The sequence below is a fragment of the Spodoptera frugiperda genome, chromosome 29, assembly GCF_023101765.2.
Source record: "Spodoptera frugiperda isolate SF20-4 chromosome 29, AGI-APGP_CSIRO_Sfru_2.0, whole genome shotgun sequence".
Lineage (NCBI taxonomy): Eukaryota > Metazoa > Arthropoda > Insecta > Lepidoptera > Noctuidae > Spodoptera > Spodoptera frugiperda.
Window position 1 is genome coordinate 1,386,497 of NC_064240.1, and position 14,339 is coordinate 1,400,835.

Consider the following 14,339-nt stretch of genomic DNA (forward strand, 5'->3'; position numbering starts at 1 on the left):
CTTGAACCTCTTGTTTTTGCAACGTTCATCGCAAAATAATTATTTTTAATAGATACATTTCATTTTTGTCACTGGCTGACCTTGCATCAGGGGTACTCAACCGACACGGCTTGAACTTAGACCGTCTGAGGCTCAAGGTCTAGAAAGTTGGGCCTAACAACAGTACATTCACCCACAACCCTAGAGTCCTTTGCCAAGAAATTTCTATTACATTGGACTGTAAGGGTGTTATAGTGCGGTTAATCTGTTAGTAGTGGCCCATATACTTCATTCTGTTTGAACGTCATTTTGTAACGATGTTGGTTTTTGGCTTAATTGTGTCAACGTAAAGTCCTTTAATTAGTTATGTATGTTTTTGTATTTTCAAATTTATTTAAACTTGTGAAATGACCTTGGCTTATTTAAATTATACGTATAAAATCCATTTAGATATTGAAAGCATAATTTTATTATGGTATTGATAGATACTATCGGTATCGTGTGTAAGAGTGATTGATGTCAATACTTCCGAGTTTGTTTACAATACCATATTACGTCATATAACTATCTATGATACAATAGTGTTCCCTAGCACATCTAGAAAATAAAACATGAAGCATCATTCGTTAACAATTTGATGAATTCATCATATCTGTACTTAGTTATTATTTAAATTATAGCTGTAAATGCTGTAATGCTAATCCTGATATCGGACGCCAGGAATAAAGGCTTGCAGCGGTTGCATTGAAGTTGCACTCAATGTTTCTGTCTCTTTTTATAACGAGTGGATAGGGTGAGGGAGGGAAACAGAAATAAACGAAGGCTTCGCCGCCCAAGCATGGAGCCGCCCGCCCGCCCAGTCGCCACCAGAGTGCCGCCCTGGAAACACCGCGACGCTTTAATCGAACAATTCGCTTTTAATGTCAATGCACTGTAATAGCTATAAAATGAATTAAACAAAAATCAAATAGTGAAATATTTACTGTGATACGTCTTGCCAGACCAGTGACATTTATGGATCGGTAAGTTTTAAAATTAAACTAATTTTAATTTTATCACGATGTACCTACTATAAATAATATTTTTAGTGACTGGAATGTTATAAGTGTGTAATACAGTCATGAGAAATCCTCATAAAGTTTAATAGAATACGTACTGTAAACTAAAACTATTTATTATCGTGACTGTAACAAAAGTTTGTTATCTTTATTTTTGCGTGTGTATTTTAACCGTTCAAATAAAGTTAGCGTTTCTATGCAACGATGTCGCATACGTAAGAGCGTATAATGTGTCGAATTTATGTCATAAGCCATATCATTTCACACTTCGTTTAAAGTATTTCATATACTTATATTGTGGGTCAGGCGCAACAACCTTCGCTTCCAAATTTCACGGCTATGATTTTATTATGACATGCAATCTCTTCGTAATCCTTTATTAGTTTTGCTTTTAGTATAAATAGATTTCTCTTTCAATACCGCTGCGATTAGCGTATTATTCCCATTCAACTATCGATATGTATGTATATGTATTCTATAATACTAGTTGACAGACCGATAAAATATCCCTGTTTATTAATGATATTTTAATATCGATGAATATTTACTGAATCTGCAATAGCTTAATATTATATTCAGCGTTAAAATATATTCATAATAAAACAGTTGTTTAATAATTTAATATAACACAACCGAGTTTCTTGCTCTAGGCTGTGTCAAACGCTATTTTAGTCTTGTCCTGGAATAACAATGGATCTGTAGCTTTTAGCTCTGTATTTTTAAACTATACATAATAGGTTTCCTTGAGACAAAAGAATTTGTTCTGTGAGGGGAAGAGTAGTTTTTCCAAGGTTTTTCCTCTCGTGTCATCGTCACGCACTCTGCCGCCGGATGTCGCTCCTCAGCCGTCGATTGTTGTTCAGAGGAAAGGGGTGACACCCTCCCACGCACGCATCTTCATTCAAGTGGAAGCTGAGTTAGTCATACACTTTGTGCTACCTAATGTACATGATGATAGTGACATCTTTTTCATTTCAATGGTTTGTGAAAATTATGCAAAGAAGGCAAACACTCGCGTCACAGTTACATATTAATATGTGTTTATAGAAAGTCAAGTCACTTTCTTGCTAATTTGTTAAATACCTGATAAAATATGCGAAAAAGTCAACCAAATAATACTAAGTAAATGTAAATTGATAAACTTCACGTACTACAAACTCTCATCAACCATTCGTACTTATTAAATCATTAGAAAGTATACTAAACCTTTGCTACACACGTTTTCAATTATAAACAACAATGCCGTAATATTATGCAATTACCTTGTCCATACCACATGCATTATATTTGTAGACGCAAGTATCACATAACCCTTCCATTTTAAACCCCTACGACTGCTCGAAATTACCCCAAGTAATTATTATGGGTCCCCGTGTAGGGCGCGGTTTTTTCTCTACAAGATGTATTTTGCAATGGGTTTCCCTACGTTAGGGTCTTATTTGACGTAAGAATATTAGATTACAGAAATGCAGTTTGTTGTGCTTGCCATATGTGCTATTTTGGTAAAATTATAAACAAATATTCGACGTGAAATATCGTATACATTTTTAGAAACACCTTTTTGAAAATGACAAAAGCATAATTATGTCCGTTTCTGCGGCTCATAATTACAATATAGGTACCTATTATTGATTTTCACGAACAAACCAAGGTCTCGTAAGGGCGGGGATATTTATATTCATAAAATCCATGATCGGATCACTCAGTTCATACACTGATAAACAAAGCAGTGAATAATCTTTTGGAAATTGTTTTCCTTGAAAAGAAAAACATCACCTGAAATTTCCTTTTAATCATCTTACGTATAAATCTGATTATACCCCTTAATCTTTATATCCTTATCAGGGTAATTTTTTTAATACGTTTATCTGTTTGTTACAGTTTACGGCTTGGGTGGACGCCGTAATCTTCGTGTTCAGCTTGGACAACGAGATCAGCTATAATACGGTGTCGAACTACTTCAATAAAATGTCCCATTATAGGAATTCCGCTGAGATTCCGATCATATTGGTCGGAACCCAAGGTGAGTTTATTAATTTTTTCACCTTCTTTTAGATATTGCACTGTTGGTATAATCTAATCAGACAATTCTATTAACTTTATCTGTGCTATTATACATTTTTCTTTGTAAATTGGATTTTAGTTTTGGATTTAGTAGGTTATTAAAAGAAACTAAAACATTTAAGTACTTACTTTTTTGTGTCAACCGAGTCAATAAACCTTATTGGCACTCTTATCATAAACGTGATCTGTGTGATAACATAAATAAATCACTGCCATTGTAATTTGTTTTCCAATCAAAGAAAAATGTTACATAGTTAATTAACATAATTACGTACACGCGTCCGATACACTATTTCCTGTTAAATCAATGATTGGTTGCTCTTCCAGATGCCATAAGTGAAAGTAGTCCACGCGTGGTAGACGACAATCGTGCTCGCAAGTTATCGAATGAGCTACGAAGATGTTCTTACTATGAAACTTGTGCTACGTACGGTCTGAACGTGGAACGAGTCTTCCAAGACGGTAAGTGTAACGATTTTAAACGAACATCGAATATTTATGCCGGATGATGTCAGCTTACGCGGTTTTTTCTACAACACTGTTTTTGGAATGTTTCTACCGTTGTTAATTTACATAACAGAATTGTTATCTACTTTTATAGAATTTGTTTTTGCAAATGTAAAGTAATCTATGTTCTACCAGGTGTTTATAAATTAAACATAGTGTTCTGTGAGGCACTAAAATCCTTTTCTCTAACATTTAAAATTTAAAGCAGATAGTGTCTAGTTTTTTACTTTCTTAACGATCTTAGATATTATTTAAGTTATTCAATATCTTAGATTAGAAGAACAACATAGGTTTTAAGATACGGGTAGGCACTTTTGCAACATGTGAGGTTAGTATTTGTCATATATTTATTATCATTCAGGTATATGTGTCACAAAATGTTTGACCGACAGAACTACATGTGAAATTTTTATCATTTTGAGATTAATCTACTTATCTGATAGATATCTGTTTGCTTCACATATTATGAGAAAAATTCTGTTGATGTCCGTTAATTATATCAGTCGTATCTGTTATTTATTGATCGAGACTGATAGAGAGTTATAAAATTACATAATAGACATTTTTTAGTCGTACCGTCTCGCGTGATGCTACGATGTGATGGGACTACAAGCGCACTTATTAACTAGTCTGTGGATCTCGTTTCGCTTGCGGGGTGTTCTAGCGCAGGCAGTGGCAACACCGGCCTCCAGCCGCGCGGTCGTTTAGTTCGGTCTCGTTCGTTCGTCGTCGCGACATTGCATTGTTTACATTTTTTTGACGTTTTTCAAGCGTCGTTTGTGTGATTATTGCGTTTGTTTTCTATTTTATCCTGAATGGAAGGATGGAGAGAACACTTATTTTTAAGTCTAACATGTCGCCTATATCGAGTTTGAGGCGTCGCAGTTCGTGCTACAACATTCAAAGAGCGGAGGAACGCGATCGTAGGAAATCGTCTAAATTTGAATGTGCGTGAAATGTTATTGTTCGATAAACCGTTTAGATCTAGTTGTCGTGATTTTTGGATATCGGAATTGTGAAAGTTTTTAGTGTGGTGGTGAATAAATGAGTGATTGTTTTGTGTTGCAGCATGTCAGAAGATTGTGGGCACTAGATTGTCCGCCTCGTCGCAATGCTTGTCTGGAGGTTCCAGGCCTGTGACTCCACAGCCGTTAGTGAATTCGCCAAGCCACAACCATTCAACATTCCTGTACAAGGTATGTAATTGTTTTACTATTACTTCCTAGTGTTCGACTATGTTTAGAATAACTTGGTTGCAGTCACGATATCGACATCTCGCTTACAAACTTTTTGTATCAGAAAACTACTTAACAACTTGTTTCCGTAAATAAACATCCTAAAAATGTAAATAAAAATAGTTTAGCCTACCTACTGAGTTAAGAAATGTGCCACTTATTTTTAGTTAGCTAAGTGTAACTAGCACATGTTACATTGTAATGCCTATCTAAAGGATACTCCTTACACAACAATATGGTGCTATTAATGTATAAAACAATAATAAACTAGTAGGTCCATGCTTTATAAGTACAATGATAGAATTTAATAACATCAGACCACAGAGGCCATGAATTACACAATGTGTTATACTTAAGAACACATGCCTGTGTCTCAATGACAAAAAAAAAATAACAAGTTTATTTTTTCTTTGAACAATACATGTGGCATCTTGTAACAATGTGCAGACAGAATTAAAATTGTGATGGAAAAGTTAATAGTCTCTGTTACTTGTTGATATTCAATATCAAATTAAAACAGTTTTTTTTTAATAAGGACATAATACATAGAAGTAAATATCTAAGTATTGGGGCAAAATAGCATTATTTACAAAAGATTTGTATTTTATTTGATAATCACCTATTCATAGTCCATTTATCAAGGAAGGTAATAGGCTATAAAACATCACGCTACTATCAATAGGAGCTAAGCAAAGTGGGAGAAACCGCACGGAAGTAGCTAGTCTCAAAATAATATGCTACAATTCTTTTACACAGGGAAAATACAAGTGATTATACTAATAATAAAGCAGGTTAATGCCATTAACAATGATTCACAGGCATCTTATCATAATTCTTATTAAACAACAGATTACAAATAAAACTGATAAATTTTTAATATCATTGCAAAACATAGATAGTTACACAAAGATTTGCAAGGAAAAGTGTGTTGTTTTCTTTGTGTACTTTATTGCACAAGAATCCTTTATCTTAAGTGATATGATGATTTGATTAATCAATGAAGTAACTGTCCTCTGTTGAGTCATGGAACTCTTGGACAATTTAATATTAGAGTCATAGGGACCATGAGACAGCAATTATTGTTTTTTGGTGTTATAATTTCATTCAAATTCTGCTAGAAATCATCTGCTGACTAAGATCAATATTGGTTTGGTCCTTTGAAGATATATTTTTATTATAATACTAGCTACTTCTGTGCAGTTTCACCTGCTCTGCTCGGCTCCTATTAATTGTAGTGTGATGTTCTACTGCTTATAACCTTTCTCGATAAATGGACTATCCAACACAAAACAATTTTCAAATCAAACCAGTAGTTTTGGAGATTAGCCTGGAAACAAACAATTTAGCTCTTTAGCTCTTTAGACATTGTGTTCAAAAATTATGTTTTTATTAGTCACTTTCAAACCAATAGCTTATTGATATGATGATTTGATTTGTTTATCAATGTATATTAATCTCTATAACTACTAATCAATGAAACTGATAAAAGTATTATAGTTTTTGATAGTAACTACAAAAATAGTTGAAAGAATCTATGTATTAAGTTCTTATTGAAACTTTATCATGGCCTTTAACATGCATACATACATAAACTCGCGTCTCCCATGGGGTAGGCAGAGACAATGGAACACCAATTGCTTCGAATTTAACATACTTCTTTAGCTTCACTGACAGTCATCAGGTTTTTCATAAATGCTCATTGGCCAAGGGCACTCAAAGGGTAAAGAGGAAGATATTAAACTACCATAAACTTTCATGAATCTGTTTAACAATGGTTGTGTTGCTATTTACAGCAATTTGATACTTAGACAATTATATTCATGGCTCATTAGTTCCACTTAAAACTTTAATTATATGCTCTACTGACAGTCCAAATGCCGGATTTTTGTGAAGTGATTTTTTTTTTTTTTCTTGGGACAAGCCCGCCACAACCTCCCATACCGCTGCAACTCCTGTAAGCCAGGATCTACAGTAGATACAAACATGAAAACACCGGAACACTGAAGTCCGGCGCGTCCCAGGGAAATGAATGACTGTCTTGGATCCCGCAACGAAACAAATCAGAAGATGTTATTAGAGGAGAAGAAAAGAAAACGATAGTTTCCACTTCCCTCGGTGAATTTAATGCAGGAGACAGGATGACTTAAGCCTTAAGGCACAAAAGAGACTGCACAACTGGGAGAAGCCCAGTCGCCAAGCACCACGGAAATTTTACTTAAAACTAAAATATTAAATGCTAATACTAAATGGGTCCTATGCGTGAGCTGTTATACTTGCTTCCAATAATAGGTATGGCAAAAACGCCTAAACGCACGGAAATTTGCTCGAGACTCCACAAGGTCCGTGTAATAAACTACACCTGATGAAACAATTAAATTATAATATATATTAATTAATTATAATATATATTAATTATTATATATTAATTGTGAAGTGATTATGTACTACTTAAGCATTATTTAGAACTATGTACCTATTTGTTACTACTCAACAACAGAATTATTCATCATCACAATCTACCAGCAAGATTAAATTCCTATGCTGAAATGGACCTCCCTCTTAGGAGGTGTGCTATAATTCCCAAGCTGTGGCCCAGGTTAGTGGCTGGTCACAATTTAAGGCCAAAAGATTATCTACATAGGTACATGTTTTAAGCAAACTCTAACAAAAATAATTACCTAAGTTATGTAAAAATTCACCTTATTGGCTGAGGACAAACTGTTTCTTTCTGTTTTTACATAGTTATATGCGAGATTTATAGCTTAAAACTGGGTCTATGTGCCACATGAAATATATTCATTGTAATAGTTCCTAACTAGTGTTTATATTCGAGTAAAAATCTGTTACCTACTTGTAACAACTTCATATAACTTATTGAATAATAGTGTCTGTATAAACGGTTCCATTTTTTTTTAAAGTCCATTAGTCAACTATTTTGGATAGATAAAACCTTTTTTTAGAAAGAAAGTACCTAATTATCAGCCATTCAGTTATTATCATTAGCGCTATCTCAATAATCTGAATGACAACTATATGTAATGGAGGTAGATGTTTTCGTTCATGTATTACTGGTGTATCTTATCATAATCCAGTACTTATTACATTGAGTGCTGTTCCTATTTTAGGTTGGTATAAGTTGGACTGTGGGGTAACAAAGAGTATACATATTACTGTGTGAACCACAGCAAATGTTCTATTTTGTGTTTATTATAGCTAATGTGTTTTGTTTATCCATTGTTTAGTAATAAGCTCAATTGTGATAACAAAGAAAGAAAATAGGAAGGAACTATGTAGATTGTAATATTAATCAGTGAAGTCCATGTACTGAGATGTCGTATTGTTTGTTATTGTTTTAGGAAACTCATATTATGCCTTCTACATCTACTACAAAAACAAAAAAGGTCAACATGTACAGATTTGTAAGTTCAACTTTTGGATATCCCTTTACAAGTGCCGTTTTGTCCTTTCCTAATGGTCTCACGAATGGTCTTATGTACTTCTGCATTTTGCTGCCCAACCATAATTTTGGAACTCTTTTACCTTAAATCTCCCTTTATTGGTGCTGTTGTGATTGCCCCCTAAAGGTCTTACAGACATTCCTATGTTGTTTGCATTTTGCGGTCCAAACTAAATTTTGGAACTTGTACCTTTAAATTTCTTTTTATCGGTGCTGTTGTGATTGCCCCCTAAAAGTCTTCCAGACATTCCTTTGTAATTCTGCAACCTCAGTATTGTATTGCTCGACATTTTCAAACCAAGATTTCCTAATTATGTATTAATTGTTTACTAGGCATTAGCAATACCTATATCCATATTCATAAGTGTATATCTCTATGTAATGACTGTCCATGACAACTATAATTGTTATGATAATTCTTCATTAATATATAATCAATAGATAACTAAATGGAATAGGTATTCTGTTCGGATTTCCCAAAAAAACAACTCTGTTTAGTTATAAAATTAGTCATTGTGATTGTTTGGGGAAAAGATAAAAAGTTGTACTTAGTGAGTAGATATTATTGGCTTTTGTTTTGTTTTCCATGCATTAAACCAATACAATTGATTTGTTTTTATTTTTTTTATACAGTGTGTAACATGTGTATAGAATGTTGAAAAGAAAACAATGTGATTCTTAGTTTAAAAAATAGTTAAAGAAACCAACTTGTAACAAAAATGTAAAACTGTAACTGATAACCAGTTACAAATTATTCATTCATGTACTCGCTTCTGCCAGCGGTTTCGCCCGCATTCCAGTGGGATAAAAATAAAACGTAGCCTATGTGTTATTTCAGATCATAATCTAACCCTGTTGCAAATTTCATCCCGATCTCTTCAGCAGTTTTTGCATGAAAGAGTAACAAACAAACATACATAATCTTTAGCATTTATAATAGTTATTAGTAGGATTTATCCCAGCTATCAAGAAATAGCTAGACAAACAGAATCTACTAACGCATTCAAAGACGCTGCTCATTACATTTATGATAATATCTATCTAATCACATGCTATCAGTATAATCTTATTGCGTAACAATAATTATGTAGGTGACTGTACCACTTCGGAGCAAGAGTGAAAGCTTCCAATTTCCTCTAACACACGTAATCTTCAATAATCTATTCGTTTCTAACTAGTATAATTTTTGCTAAAACCATATTTGTCAAGTCATTTTTTAACTAGGTTGTACACGTAATCTGATAAAATATTGAATTTGCATGTTTAATGGAACTGGTTTGTGGAATTGGTGCTGTTCTGACGATGTGCAAAGTATTTAAAGTATTTCGTTTGCTAAGCTGTTTTTTTTTCTATTGTTTCTTAAGTGCTGAAGTAGCAAGTGCTTGTTAGGTTAGCACCGTGGGTATTTTTTATGTAGGCAAATCTTGACGGTCAATGTTTAGTTTATCTTTGAATAGACTAGACTATGGCCTCTAGGAAATACTAGCATCGTCTGGCTGTATTTTATTATAAAATTTACTGTAGGTATAATGACGTGTAATACCTAGCGCTATTTTGTAACCTATTTACGGAAATATTTACCACAAACCTTTACAATGTACAAAAATATTGAATTACTTTGAAGAGATAAAATAACTAGGTATGTATGTAAGTAAGTATAGTTTCATTCCTACGAATACAAAACTATAAAAAAAGTTGTTTAAAAGTGCATGTTTTTTTAAAACTAACAATTTTACCTTACCTGTATGTTTTTTACACAATCTGCATTGTAAATATTTGTTTCCCATATAACGACTTCCCTCCAGATTTAAATGACTTTTCTCTCCATTCTTATAGCACTATTTTGTCTAACTATAAAACTATTGAATGGACAACGAATTTATGTTTAAATAATTTATTATCTATTAAGGTGTGTCTTACAATTTATGGGGCATAAATCAAAGAGTATTGATTGGACGCAATTTGTTAACAAATAATTATCTAATTGTAATTTAGTGGACTAGCCTCCTTAAAATATTCAAGGCCAATAAAGTAATGTAGGCAGATACAAATCTTGTTTTGAACACATAGAACTTAGATTTTGGAATGTGTTTATCTTTTATGCTATCTTTTAGTTAGAACGTGACTAACATTTGTATAGATAATACTTATTTTTTCTAACTATAACTAACTAGTAAGGTTGAAAGGAAATGGTGTTATTAGAGAACAGACATAATACTATATCTATATCATTATTATCGTCATTCACATGTATCTAATAATAATGTATTTCCGTGTAATGAACTGCCCTTCAGAAACAATATAAATAAATAACTTACCCAATTATACTTATCTCATGGTCGATTGTGGACAAACAAAGATAATAAACACCATTAGCTTGCTAATATAAGCTTAGAATAATCTTAAAATGTACTTAAATGTTGTCGCTTAAGCTCTGTACCTAATCACAAAATCAGAACAGTTAGAACTCAGAAATCTTTAATTAGCAATTTGATATAAAGTAACTATGTAATGATATTTTAGTCTCTCTCTGATCGTTCCCTCATGTCTGAGGATCGTGGTCAGCATCAAGATTACATTTGGAGTGGATGATCTGCATTCAACGGTTTTTGTCCAGCACGTCTCTTGCAACCTTGTAAAATTTTGATGATAACTATCTTAGTATGTACGTAATACCTTTAAATTACACAACAAAACTGCATTCGAATTTGCGACGCATGCCATAGATAATACAGTAGACATCCATTTAAAATTTAATCAGGCATAAGATACAATACAATGTGATCGAATCGATCCCAATACATTGAAGGATCCCAATGATGTTCACTGACCAAAATAGGTCAACAATAACCTATTGTCCTATATTCGTTCATGTTACGTCATAGTTGCTACTGCGCCGGTGTGATTCATAGAATGCATTGTAAATGTGCATCTTATTATGTACCTATTTAAAAAATTAAAATGTTTGGGAATGTGTAACGGTAGTTAAGATGTAAGCATTTATTAGATTTTTTTTGGTAATTGTTAATGATTTCGGTCTTGCTCGAACGTTATCGGACTTCCTGGACCATTTTCGGACATCCTCGATCATTTTTGGACCCCAACAGAACCGTTAGTTAAAATTTTGTTGTTGGCATGATTCCATTTTCGCTTTTTATACCTTTTCTTTCGAAGTAGGAATAAATGTTTATACGGAACTTGCATGTATTCAAAAGATGTTAAAAATATTGTTATCCCGAACAAAGCCACAGGCAAAACAATTTTAATCAAGATGCATAGTATAGGTCACGGCCATTCACACTATTAAAGGCCTTAATTGGTTGATATCGAGTGTTTAATAACGCCTTTAGATTTGGACGTGTCTGACTCAGTAATTGATTACCATATCTGTCGTAAGATTATTATTTTGCCATTGAATAAATGGTGCTATCAACCTACACGTTACTGGGTTTACGTTAAAGGCTCTTTGATAAGTTTAGTATTACTTGACATACATTTTATATCGTTGTCTTTAAATGGTATAAGAATGTGAAATGTAGGCGTAACTACTTGAAATGAAATATTTTCTAAGGGAATACTCAATAACGTAATTTTCTATCGTTCCAGGACTCTCTACCACGTGGCCATCACACCCTATCAGCGTCGTCCCACCACCTGCACCGAGGCGCTCAATCCTTCGACGCCTCATCAAACAGCAGCGGAATCTCCTCAACCCACGTCGTCGAAATCCACAGCACGAATGGATCCGACACCTCCTCACGATGGGGCAACTCCCTCGGCAGCCATGGCTCCTCATCAGGCCTCGTGTCCATAGCAACGGAGAATAACAACGTCAAGTTCACCGCTCCACACTGCCTTGATAACCTGCAACCTCCCAAGGATTCTAAGGATCTACCCACTCCATCTTCTACTCCTACAACGTCAAGGAAATCTCGAAGGAGATCGAATCTCTTTACTCCTTCCAAAAAGGGAGATGATAGGTTGAAGAATGGGGAGCTTGGCTCTGGTAGAGCGATTCCTCTGAAGCAAGGATATTTGTACAAGAAGAGCAGCAAGGCTTTGAATAAGGAGTGGAAGAAGAAATATGTGACGCTCTGCGATGATGGCAGGTTGACTTACCACCCTAGCTTACATGTAAGTTTCATATAAAATACCTAACTTTTTGAGTAACTTTTTGCTTTGCAGCTGAATTTGGATAGTGGATGCATAAGACCAATTTTTAACCAATTTATTGGTCTACCAGGCAACAAAAAGCTTGCTGTTGTACTATTGATGCCTTTCATTTGCCTGATATTTAAGTTTCTTTTTTCTAACAATGAATTAAACAATTCCAGGACTACATGGAAGATGTGAACGGCAAGGAGATATCCCTGCAGTACGTGACGGTGAAGGTGCCTGGTCAGAAGCCGAGGGGCTCCAAGTCCATCATCACCACCGTCCCGGGCTACAACGGGTACAGCAGTCTCGACATACATGATAGTATCGGGGGACTGTCTATCGGTGAGTTCATACTTATAGTTCAATATTTTGATAGTGTTTTTCTAATTTAAACCTTAGTAGCTATGAATAGAGCTCTCTATCAAACGCTGCGTACCTATTTTGTTAGTGTTTTTCAGGGCATTCGCCCGCATCTTTTGTCTCTGTTATTATTGCGTTTTTTTTTAGTTTGCTTGTAATTTAATCCGTCCCGTTAAAACTGCCAGGAATTCTTTCTCCCTCTACCACTATATCAGCAGTAAGATGTCCATTACTAAACATAGGCCCTCATATCACAACATAGTGTAAAACAAAATCGCTTTCTCTGTCCCTATGTCCCTTTGTATGCGTAAATCTTTAAAACTACGCAACGGATTTTGATGCGGTTTTTTAAACACACAGAGTGATTCAAGAGGAAGGTTTTTATGTGTAAAACATGCATAATATATCACCCACGCGAAGTTGGGGCGGGTCGCTAGTTATAATACATATATTTACTAATTACTAACAAATAATAAATCCCTATTTACAGGCTACAAAGACAAACCAACTCGGGCGACAGACAAAGCCCTAATGTCTGCGTTCGACACGATGAAGGAGCCCGCGACGAGTCGACAGTCGCTCGCGTCCGAGGTAGAGGTCGGCTCCACCAATGGACAGGACAAGGACACGCCACATGTCAAGAAGAGGCATCGCCGGATGAAGAGCAGTGGCGTTAAGAAAGATGGGGATGAAGGTACGTTGCGTCTTTATTTCTTATAAATCTAACCGCCGTACTACAGAGTCATTTAATGGTTACTTAACCAGTCCTTAGTAATTGTTTTCAATACAAAATCGTTACTAACGAATAGTTTAAGTAATCATTAAATGTGTCTGAGTGCGGTAGTTACTATTTAAGCATATTTTAGTGATCTTTGTTAAAAGTTGAATTATATGTATAAGATCTATCCCTCAGTAGGTTAAATAGTGACGATGTGATGCCACAAAATGTATGCTCGCTCGTATATAGAGGGCGTTCCTAATTAAGATACATACAGCGTCACGCCTTTTATGCCCGAAGGGATAGGCAGAGGTGCACGTTACGGCACGTAATGTCGCTATACAATGTAAACTTTGCACTATTTGTGTACAAGTCCCATGTGTAATAATATGCCATGTAAAAATTATTATATTTGTTTCCAGAGGGAGAATACGCGACATCGTGCGAGTTCACGATAGTGAGCCTGGACGGCAAGCGCTGGCGGTGGGAGGTGACGGGCGCGGCCGCGGGCGCCGCCGCCGCCGCCGAGCGCGACGCCTGGGTCGCCGCCGTCGAGGCGCAGATACTCGCCTCGCTGCAGGGACGGGTCAGTACTTTGCTCTACATTACATTTTAAATAATATTTACTGATGTAATCAGAGAAATATGAAGATTGCTTAAACTGTTCCTTAGTAACTATTTTGTTCAGAAAACTATTGCTAAGGACTGGGTTAAGTTTAGTAACAGTTTAATTACTCTGACTACGACATTTTTACATTATAAATATGGACATTTTTACCCTATAATAAAGGTATTCTTAAATA

The 14,339-nt window shown here is 34.9% G+C and overlaps 1 protein-coding gene across 6 annotated transcripts in view; it reads left to right on the plus strand.

Moving 5' to 3' along the window:
- The window catches only part of LOC118268514 (centaurin-gamma-1A), a 233,406-nt gene that overhangs the window by 212,285 nt on the left and 6,782 nt on the right, over nt 1-14,339 (plus strand). For 2 of the 6 annotated variants that reach the window (XM_050706389.1, XM_050706390.1), the window contains exons 4-11: nt 2,919-3,060; nt 3,429-3,563; nt 4,677-4,804; nt 8,200-8,262; nt 11,907-12,434; nt 12,635-12,800; nt 13,309-13,512; nt 13,959-14,122. In XM_050706389.1, the coding sequence (XP_050562346.1) occupies nt 2,919-3,060; nt 3,429-3,563; nt 4,677-4,804; nt 8,200-8,262; nt 11,907-12,434; nt 12,635-12,800; nt 13,309-13,512; nt 13,959-14,122 (1,530 nt within the window). Of the gene's footprint in view, nt 1-839; nt 1,002-2,918; nt 3,061-3,428; nt 3,564-4,268; nt 4,556-4,676; nt 4,805-8,199; nt 8,263-11,906; nt 12,435-12,634; nt 12,801-13,308; nt 13,513-13,958; nt 14,123-14,339 lie in introns of those variants that run through there. The other 4 variants (XM_050706391.1, XM_050706392.1, XM_050706393.1 and 1 more) reach the window with 3 other exon arrangements.